The sequence below is a fragment of the Drosophila subpulchrella genome, chromosome X (assembly GCF_014743375.2).
Source record: "Drosophila subpulchrella strain 33 F10 #4 breed RU33 chromosome X, RU_Dsub_v1.1 Primary Assembly, whole genome shotgun sequence".
Lineage (NCBI taxonomy): Eukaryota > Metazoa > Arthropoda > Insecta > Diptera > Drosophilidae > Drosophila > Drosophila subpulchrella.
In genome coordinates, this window is record NC_050613.1 from 29,170,046 (window position 1) to 29,181,531 (window position 11,486).

General features: G+C 39.8%; 1 protein-coding gene across 2 annotated transcripts in view; it reads right to left on the reverse strand.

The window, feature by feature from the left end:
• LOC119557510 (protein bunched, class 2/F/G isoform) overlaps window positions 1–3,546 on the reverse strand; it is a 37,740-nt gene extending 34,194 nt beyond the window's left edge. For both annotated transcript variants that reach the window (XM_037870282.1, XM_037870283.1), the window contains exon 1: window positions 2,770–3,546. In XM_037870282.1, the coding sequence (XP_037726210.1) occupies window positions 2,770–3,313 (544 nt within the window). In that variant the 5' untranslated portion in view covers window positions 3,314–3,546. The remainder of the gene's footprint in view (window positions 1–2,769) is intronic.
• Between the last annotated feature and the right edge of the window lie 7,940 nt (window positions 3,547–11,486).

Sequence of the window (11,486 nt, forward strand, 5' to 3'; positions counted from 1 at the left end):
TCTAACAATTCCAGTAATTAGTTTTTAGTTTTCTAAAAATTAGAAGCCCTGTTCAGGGTAAGTGTATAGAAACTTTTTCTTCCCGAAGTAGGCTTTTTTTCTTTTTCGACTTACTTTTACTATTATTTTCCTTTAGCGAAATAAAGTCGGAATATGAAATGCCATACCTCGTTGAGCTCGTAATTAAATTCCCAATCAATTGGCATTTAAACCGAAAAACATTAATTTTTGGTCAATTTTCAAAATTTCCTTGTAAAAAGTGCAAAAATTGGTCAAAAATAAACTTCTCAAAAAGTGATGGAGATCGTTAGCCTAGGTTGTTTTGACATTGTTACGATTAAAAACCCGATCAATTAACTAATATTCCCAAAATTAGTTCTTGCAGCCAACGCGCTCTTTCCCACATTTATTAAACACAAATTACGACGAAGCTGGGGAAATATGCAATAAACGAAAAAAAGTATTATTTTTAAAACAAAGCAGGAAAACCAGTAGAAGGGGTAAAGACGTAAACAAAAAAAGTCCACAAAAGGGTCCGGAAGTGTACCCCCAGCAAATTATAAAAATCAAAAGATGAAATTAAACTAACTTCGGAGTTTGTATACCCTTGCAAATTTACACTCCATAGATTTCTATACAAATAGGCCAATAAATAGACTATACGATTTGGTATCCAATTTTTCCAAATTACAAATTTGTTTTGAATCTGTAAAGGATATTTTATATTGAACATTTTTAAAAATAAAAGGCGTAGTTATTTTAACCTGATCCTGAAATACCAAACAAATATTTCGTTTCAATTTACACTTTTCTATTTTATTATTCCAATATATGATGTACATACATGATTGGGTCGCCCAATTCTTATAAAATTAAATTCGTTTTTCCGTAAAATTATAAAAAAAAGTATACCAGAGTAAAGAGTATACGGTAGCTACATGATATAAAAGTCCGATCGAATGAAGGGTTTGGCAAAAACTGCCTTAAAACTAAGATACTATTTTGCGTAGGAACGGACAGAAAGAGAGACATGAACAAATAGATTGACTAGGCTGTTAAATCAACAATATATATTCTTCATAGAGTACGACGTGCCTCAATCTCTGCGTTGCAAACCTCTGACTTAAACTATGATACCCTATGCCGGGGTATAATAATCAAATTCGATATATCTACATATAAGTTCGTGGAGTCGCATTGAAATTGGCACAGTGAATCAGTACAGAGCAATGGAAATCGGAGATGACGATGATGTTTCAACGCTAATTATAATAATAATAACAACAATAACAGCTGCCACTTGAATCTGGAAGATTATCGGAGGCCTCGCTCTTTTGACAGAGAAAAAAATTATGTTCCCTAATTAAAATAAAATACATATATGATATATTTAAAAACTAAAAAATATGATAGTCTACCAATTAAACTGATGGATTCTTTTAAGTGATAATTTTAAGTAGGTGCTTTTGCCCAAATAAAACAATCTCAGCAACTCGTCTTTTTATTGATAGAAGCACACCAACTCTTTCCAGTGTAGCACTCCCCACATTTTTTTCCGTGCCTTTCTGTTTATCGCCTTCGCTGTCATCGTCCCGACTTGGGATGATATTGCCACTTGCAAATGAGCTTTGAATCAAGAGACAGCAGGTCGACTTGAGTTCGCTGCGAGTGTGTGGGTTTTTCTCAGTGTGCGAAAAGGGAGCACTTACAGTGGCACCGAGCCACTCGAACCTACACAAATGTCGCATTCTATGCTCATTTGTTCTGGAAATCGGTTTGAGTAGAAATATTTCTATGTCTACGGACATTTTCCATACTAAAGCTTAGAATACCTTTGCTTCAGAAATGTTTTTTATAAAGTATTTTGGTTCTGTGTCATTCTAGTTCTAACCCAGTATTTGGCCATGTAAATCTACATATATGTACGTGTAGGATCGAAGAGCTCCACTCCGCACCGCTTTTGCCCCACCCGATCACTCCTTCGCACACACACACGCACTGCAATTAGCAGCTCAACTTGAGTGGCGGTGCTTTCGAGTGGAGTGCTCCGGGGGCGGACTGGTGGGTGGGGTTGGGGGTACGAGGTGTGGGGCTTGGGGTGTGGGAGCTCTGTAGTGGGGCAAAGCTGATTTGGCTGGACGGTGGACGTCCACCGTTGATTAATTCCCTTTTTATGCTAACTAAGCGGCACTCCAGACCCCGATTCGCCCCACTGTACGTGGCGTGTGAGTGAGTCGAATGTGTGTGTTTGTCTGGCAGGTGACAAAACCAGTTGCGACTGTTAATTGCGTTTAAGCTTTGATTGTCATTGTACATGCACACGGCGAAAAACATTGGTTATTAAATGAGGTCTCAAAATTTTGCATAAAATAACTGTTGCAAATTTTCAATAATTTGTATCAAATAAAGTAGAAAACTATTCAATAATGTTAAATATATAAATGTTCCATAAATATAAGTTGCCCTAATATCACCTATAGACCTATTGTTTATAATAACAGTATTTTTATACCAACAGCCTGCCTATAAAGGGAGACTTTGAGATCTTCTTGTTCGAAATTCGGGTGGAACTTTTACGAACATCAATAAAAATTCCCCCTGAAGACCGAAATTCCTATAATTCCTATATATAATTCATATAGTATTTATAACTAATTGGTTTGGCAAGTTCAGTAATTCAGTCATTCAACGTGGTAGATCTGGTTGGTTGTTCAGTGTGGTTGGGTGGCTTGTTAGTTCGTTAGTTCGTTGGTGGGGACAGTGGCTTACCCTGCGCATGCAGCAGCGGGTGGTGCGAGTGCGGGTGCGAGTGGTGGTGCTGCATCGGAGGCGGCGGCGGCGGCCCACCAGCGGCTCCGTGTGGGTGGTGCGCGTGGTGGTGGGGCAGGTGCTGATGGTGGTGGTGCACCGCCGCGGCCAGTTGGTGGGGCATAAAGGCCGCTGCCACCGCCGCATGGGCATTGAAGTAGGCCATTCGCGAGGCCATGGTCATCTGGTGGTGCTCCCTGTAGTGGTGGTGCTGCTGCTGGGGCTCCAAGGCGGCTGCCAAATTGCCCTCGGCTGTTGCCGCACTAGTGGCTGTTGCCACTGCTCCGCTGCTGTACGATGTTGCTGCTGTTGCTGTTGCTGCTGCTGCTGTTGCTGTTGCATCTGGCATTGTTGTCTTTGGCGGTGTTGGCGTTTGGCGCTCTTTCACCAACGTTGCACCGGCAACAGTTGCCGTTGTTGTCGTCAAGTCGGTGGGCGCTTCTGTTGCTGCCGCCACCGCCAGGCCCAGCAGCTCCTGAATGGCAAAGGGCGAACGCTGCGGCATTTTTAATTGCTACTATTTAGATCTACGACTAGATGCGGCTGTGGCCAAAAAAAAAGTCATGGTAGTGCCCCAAAAAAAAAAACAAGCAAGTGCAACTGCTCTGTGTTGCAATATTGCTGCTGCTCACGCGATGTGCGAAATGCGAAATGCGATATTGCGCTGGCACGCGTCGCAGAAAAACACACAACAAATTCGCAATAATTTCCACGTTAAACTGTTGCCTGCGCTAATGTGCACCAGGAGTTTTGTCGTCGCAGTTGCTGGCGTGCTGTTGCTGCCGTGGTGTTGCTGCCGTAATGTTGCTGCTGGTGGTTGGCCCCCGACTTGGCTCTGCATTTCGCTGGGATTTGGCCAAGGAGGCATTCAGCTAACAAACGGTAAACGGCCAGCGGAGCTTTGCGCTTCCGAGGACCTCAAATCGTGGCAAACGCAGCGGCAACATCTGCAGCGGCGGCGGCAGCACGCCGGCAGCGCCGCCGACGCCGGCTGCACTGCCCGGCAACGGTAAATGCTCAGGGGCGGTCTCTGTCGCACGCTAGCCGCACTCTTCCCCGCCCAGCGAGTGCGAGCGGGGCGGCACTATGTGGGACTTCCCCTCGGCAACATGGCGCATGTGCAACACCTATTCCGCGCGAGAGCGAGGAGAGCAGCACTTGCCTTCCAAGCAGCAGCTAGCCGTGCTCCTCTCGCACACGCAAAACCTTCCAGTTTTCCCTTCGACTTCCAGTTTTGGACCACCTTTCGATGTAGTGGTGAGCCCCTGGTCGTGGTATTGGTGCTATACTGCCAGAGTGTGCGTCGCCCATTTTGTGTGAGTGAAAGAGAGCCAGAGAGCAAAAGAGAGAGAAGGCCGGGCAATAAAAGAAAAAAGTTGGCCCGACCACCCGAACTCGAACTCGGAACTCGAACTCCTCTCCGTTCAATGAAGGACGCCAATTTATGGCCCGAAAAACGGGCCACCATTCGGTCTGCGCTGTAAAAACTACTCACTTGTCGGTCTGAATTGTAGTCCGCCCAACAATGCCCTCAAAAAAAAGCAGTCTAATTAAAATTTTCGCCAAAACTTGTACTATTGAAATGCGTAAATTAGCATTTACTCCACGGCCTGTGTGTGCGGCAGTGGGAGAGTCCCTCGCTGCGCAGCATTGCACGATTGGAAAGATTTTCGGGTCGCATGTGGGTTTTTGTTCTCAGGAATTCGGCCCCCATGGTTCGGCATTATTTCGGGGAAGAGTAGAGCTTGTACCAGACATGAGAGATACTGGTAGGCGAGATGGGGCTTAGTAATATCTCGATCATATCACAGAAGAATCTTAAACAGAGCCTAGACTGGTCACACTACTACTACTTCTACAACTACTGCTTACACATACATAATATTGATATTTCATTATAACTATTTTTGTTTGAAACTTCAAACAGATATCGAACTAATTTTGATATTGTATCTGGTATTGGTAAACCAATGTTAATGTAACTTTATCGCTTAAAATGGCGCTACATATGAAATAAGAAAGCCCGCATCAGGCGCGAAAATAATAATTGTAGCTCATACACAGTTCTGGCATATATATAATAGGTATTTTAAATTAACTTTGGAATAACAATAATCGAATTAAATATCGAGTAAAATTTTGCGTATCTTACGTACCAATATGTTATTTTTTATAACAATAATCGAATTAAATATCGAGCGAAATTTTGATTCACAAAACTCTTTTGCGTGTCTTAAGTACCAATACGTTATTTTTAATATTTATATGGATAATTTTTGGAAAGCCAAGATCGCCGGCATCAAAGGCTTGTCAACGAGCGGACAACGGCTCTTTAGGGGCTTTTCTCACGCCCACCCAGTGGGCTCCCCCTACGGGGAATAGAGAAACCCACGCGGCAGTCGGACAATTGAAATGCCAACGCTCACACGGCCAGAAATCGGAGCGGATCGAAACGGAACTCGAAGCATGGATCGCTTGGATCTTATGGATCGTATGGAGCGTCGGGCCACGCTGTCTGGCATTTAAGGAAGGAAAGAGAGGGCAACTGCCGGAGGAATAAAGGGAGCGAACAGTGCGTAGTAAAAGAATTCGCGGGGTAACTCGATATTTTTTAGAGCAGGTTCCCCGGATGATTCATTTGGGGCTGCGATTTCCTATGGCCAAATTCGTTTATTTACTGGAATTTGATTGTTAATTAACTTGCAATTACAATCGCCGGGGATCCTGTCAAAATAAATATTGAATTTCGCCAGGGATTATGGGTAATCAGATCCTAGAGATATTTTCCATTTCCAACGAAAACTAGTTTCCCCCAGGCGACTATTGGCTACAGTTCAATGTTGGAGTTTTCTTATTTTTTTATTGGGTCCTTTGGCATGTCCTTCGAGTTCCCAGAAGCTCGGGCCTTTATGCTTTTGTTTTGCAAATATTTTGACGTGCCAACGAAGGACTGACAACCCGACTACCTGGGAATAGCCTGGCTATATATTTGTATGTGTATATATGGTCATATATGTATTTGGATATTTCGATACCGGGTGCCCTATTCCGTCTCGAGTTGCTCTTCACATTTCTGGTAGTTGACGTGGCCCGCCAAATGATTTAATTATGATCTCAAGTGCGAAAGTTTACCAAAATCGATTGTCAATTATGTGTCGAGATTTATTTACTTAACTACTATTGTCTTGGCACACACACAATATACCATGTACAATACACAATCGGAATTGGACAAACTTAATTATGAACAATTAAAGTTCAGTTATTTTTTGTGTAGGCTTCCCCCAGCGGGTTTCTCGATTATTTTTGGAGTGATGGCCGAGTGACAGGTGCTATACGGCTTGCCAAAAAAAAGCTGGACAAAAAAGCAGTAATAAATAATGATAAATCAAAATGGCATAAATAACAGCAGGCCCATTGTTGTGTAATTAAGTTGTTAAGTGTGAACAAATCTCGGTAAATCTTCGCGGGGAAACGGGGTTTTTTAAGGGGCTTTAGACAATATTATTGTCACACAATTGTTGCCGTGTGATTAGTTGAAACTTTAATTGCGCCACAATGGCATAATAACGACGATAATGGCCCGAAGAGCACAGACAAATTTTCAAGCAAAGGTTTTCGTGTTGGCACTTTGGCGAGGTTCGAATACTCTCAAACAGTTGTGCTATAATAGGTTATCCGTAACGTAAAAATATAATACGATAATTATGAACTAAATTAAATCGATCAGGATTTAAAATACTAATATATTAAGTTTTGTGTTTTCAAAAACTTTTTAATTCAATTTGAAAGATTGCCTTAGGTAAAAGAATAAAAATAATAATAATAATGATATAAAAAATACAAATTTTTTTATAAGCATAAAAGTATAAACATGATAATAATCATTTAACAATTATTCCTATTTACCAAACGTTTCGAGTACTACATTTGTATACCCCGAAAATTTATAGAGCATACTAATTTACCGTACAAGTGGTGGCATTTGGTATTAGCTGTGAATTATAATCGTCATTATCATATTACTATTATTTATTATTGTTATTGTGGTTGCTATTTCTGCGGCTCTATCCACAGTTGCTTGTGCTGTTCAAGTTTACTTTTCAATTATTTAATTGTTTATTTCGTTGGATAACGTGAGAAAATTAATATCTGCCTTTGAGAAGTTGCGTTTTGTGGCCATTGCCCACAGATGGCGCCAGTATAGCGTTTATGGCTAATTTTGCACAAAGCCAATCAGCGAATCCCTGTTTTCTGGCAGGTTTGTGTCTTCGCTAATTAATGAAAGTTTTTGCTAATAATGTAATTACCACAAAATCTTATAATCTATCAGTAGATTTTAGTTAGTATGCGAGTTAAGTAATTCGATTATTTATCAAATTCTAAATTTTAAAGAAGTGTTTGTATTTGTATAGACTCTTTAGAAAACATAGCTTTTACAATGGACTATAAAATATATATATAAAATGCTGTAGCATAAATTTGTGTTTTCGGTGGCATTGGAGTATTTAAAATTAACTAAACAGAGTTAACTTATTTTCTATTTAACCTTTGTTCCTCTTATTATTACCGTCGCCTATCCCATCACACAGAACAAAACGATACTCTGACGTTATATACACACATGTGTACGTCCTTTAATGGGATTATCTGCACTAATTTCCACCCAGCAAAAGTAACATACGAGCTGAAGTAGAAAATACTCGATCATCATTTGTGTGAGCGACGGGAAAAATGATTTATCATTCGAGAGCACTCGAGGGTGAGGATGCTCGCTGACAGCCGTTGGGCTATATGCTTAGTTCTTCGACTGGTTTGGGTGGTATTGGGTTTTTATGCTGTGCTTACATAGAGAGAAATTATAAATCTCTCGCCCTAGATACATTTGGTAATAACTGTACATCTAAGATCGAGTTCAAATGATAGAGCAACGAATTATGATTGCAATAAACAAATCGTATGATACTATAATTTGTTCGAGAAACCCATGAAAAAACGGTCTGGAGAATAGCCAAAAAAGCAACAATTATATTTTTAAAATCAAATTCAAATGCTAGGACCACACTGATATATCCGTAAACAGTATAACATGACTGTAATAAATAAATTGTGTAATCAGCCCACGAAACAAGGTCCGGAGAATAGCAGACTTACCTTAGCCACACTGCTGCTTGACCCCAGAGTCCTTTTTTTCCAGTGTACCACCGTATCTGGCTGTGTGAGCTTCCGAAGTGGCCGAAGAGTGTGCTCGACAATGACGACGAACCAATTTATGGGACAGGCTTTCGAGTTGGCACTTGAGTAAACCGAAAGGCAAACACTGCACTACACACAACCAGATCGGAGGGAGGGTGGGCATGATTAGGGGTTGTGGAAACTTTGCCCATGGACGGTGGTTGTAGCCTCAAATTAGAAAATAGGCAACAAAAATGTGCAGAGCCAAAACAAATTAGAAGCAGCACAAAAAACACAATAACAATAGTGAAATAAGGGAGCGAGGGGTGTGAAATCCAAAATGGCCGAGCTTCAATTGAAGTGTTACAGAAGAAGTGGCCGCCAGTGGCATACAAATACAAGAGTACCTCTGATGGCCGCCACACTGAAAAAAAATCATGGGCTGAGTAGTAAGTCACAAGACATATCACTTTGAAGTGATCACATTGTAAAAATATTCAATCACGGTAAGTTCATCCAAAAGTGAAGCGTTCTTCATCAAGACCTTTGATACTAAGGAACTCATTGAAAGCTTTTATTTAATTATTTTTAAACTTCATTGGAGATGTACTTAATTGGTGGCTGTAGGCAAAACCACACCCTGTATTAAAAAGCATTTAGAATAAATAAATAACGCAAAGCCTTTCTGAAAACAACAATTATAATATACTAAGCCAAACATCATATGAAGATCTTCATATCTTATCTTTTTGGAAAGAGGACCCTTTTAGAAAATACAATTAATAAAGTTACCCTATCCATTATTGTCGCTAAAACCAATCAATTTGAAAAAGTAGATCCCAGCTTGCCTCAGTGTAGCTTAGTGTCGACGGGTCGCTAATGATGATGGAAGGTCCCGCGCCTCGTTTATGGGTTAATCAAATTGTATGAGCGGGATTCCGGCTATGCAAAGCAGCCGCCGGGGGCAAGGGAGTGTTAAGCGAGAGTGGACTGGGAAGTGGAAGTGGGAATGACTTCAATTAGACGCCTGGTTTTTGATGTTTTCGATGGTGGCGGTACTTGGCAGCCAACCAAAAGGGGCGCAATTCGCCTGAAAATGGGAGTACGGCGCGGTGTTATAATAAAAACGAGAGGCAGAAATACAGAACACAAAAAACATGGCAGCTTGCTGGGCGAAAAAGGGGAAGGCAGCCACTTTCAATTGTGGCAAATTGCAGGCGTTTCCGCCGCTGCCATCATTACTTATTATTTGAGTTCTTTCCCCCACTCCCTGAATATTCTTCTCTGGCATTTTATTTGTTAATTTTTAAATCAGAGTCGCGTGCAAATTTGATTATTTCGCCTTCAAGCTGTGACCCATGGAGTTTCCAGAGGCGTCCTTCTGTTCGCAAGACTTACCAACTTTTTTATTCGAAATTGTTTTTTGTGAAAACTCTTTTGTTGAAAGTATTCGCTGGCTCTTGCTAATGAGTCATTCAAAGTGTGATTTGCATACGAGAGCAGGATTACGAACTTTAAATGCTGTGGAGGGAAGGCCGAGGAATGGGAATTTCAAGTGTCCAGTAACTGGAATCAGGAAAGTAGAGTTTTATACATGAAGATCCATTTTTTTTTTTTATTATAAATTGCTCGGAAACAACTGTTTAACGGAATACATTTTAATAAAATGATCTTGAAAAAAAAAAAAAAGTTTTTGAAAACTTTCAATATTTTCGCATTATATTCTTTTGTTTCTTTTCCTGGAGCATTTCAAACACTTTAAAAATAGTACTCAATATGTGAAGCATTCCAGTTCAATACATTATTGGTGATAAAAGTAGATGAAAACACAGGCAGTAAATTTTGTAAATGACTAAAGAATCCAACTGTTGAAACCGAATATTTTCCTAGTCTTCTCGAGGAAGGGTTTTACAAAAAAAGAAAAGAAAAAAACAAGTGTTTGATTTTAAAGTACTATACATGGAATGAAACACACACCTTTTTGTTTAATTTCTTTATTCATTTCTTTTCTACCTTTTCTCACCATCTGGCAAAAAACAAAAAAATCGGTTGGCAATTAACGACAACGAGCCCAATGAAAACAAAACCAAAAATGCTATGCGTTTGATTGTTTGTGCAGAAAGAGCATGAATATCATTCTGAGGACCAGAGATTAAAAACCACCCACTAGGCGGTTTCAATCAACTTTCCTGCGAATCCAATTCACAATTTTCGACACGAATTTTGATTAATTTCCTTTTTCGTCGCTTTTTTGTTGTTTTTGTTTGTTCAATATTCACGCAATCGTAATCAAAGACACTGAATTGGATTTGTGGGAAACTCAATGGAAAAGGAACTTGCAAGGATTTAAAGAGCGGAGGACAACGAATAAATCTGATGACTGCATTAATGTGAGGCTTAACATATCTCAATGCAGCTGGAATATATTTAAGGTACATGAAATCCAATAGGTGCGAAGTAAAAATATTTAAAGAACAAAACAAAAGCGGGGAAAATAAATTTGTACGCAGATTTCAAAGCGTTGACGAATTTGAAAGAATTATAACAACAAAATTGAAGGAGAATGATTTCAAATAATACTATTTCACAGAAAGACGGTAATGTTTCGTTATGTCTATGACACTTGCCTAATTTTTAACTAACTGGATGAATTTATGTTAAAAAGTCGTGAAAACCTAGAAGAAACCAGAGAGACCGGTATAATCGATGCCATCGACTATCAGATACCCGTTACTCAGCTAAATGTACTGACATTACAAGTAGCTCAGCGTCTGTTCCCAAGATTGAACACTATATTTTTTATAACTTCTTGATGAATGGCCCGAATGGAACAATTTGTTTTTATTTTTGACATTAATAATCAAAAGTATTAAAAAATTTGGGTGCTAAACGTGGTACCCTACTGAAACAAACTTGTGCCTCGCAAGGAGCTCAAGAATATAAATGCCAAGTCCCAACTATCTAGCTTTTACACTTTCCGAGATCTCAGCGTTCATACGGACGTACAAACAGACGGACATGACTAGATCGACTCGGCTAGTGATCCTGATCAAGAATATATATACTTTATATATTTCGGAAACGTCTCCTTCTACCTGTTACATACTTTTCGACGAATCTAGTACACCCTATTACTCTACAAGTAAGGGGTAGAATTACGAGAGGGGAAAGTAGGTTGAATGTGAGATTGTAACCGAATAATTGTTGTTAGCCTGGGTAAAACATGTCGATCTGAGTCGTCTTAAACAATTTCTTATAATTATAGCTATGAATTTTGAGGAACTGAAACGAATAATTGAAAATATTATCAAGTTAATGGGGGAATCTTATCTTTCGTACACATATGCTTACATACTTGGCAATATCTCATGGCATAAAGCACTCTTTCACTTTACAACAATCGGAGCACACACACATGCATTTTTGAAGTGTCCAGACACACACACAGGCTTTTGCGTGAAAAGACGATATAAGCAGCAAACTAAAATAGAAATTAAGAGAAA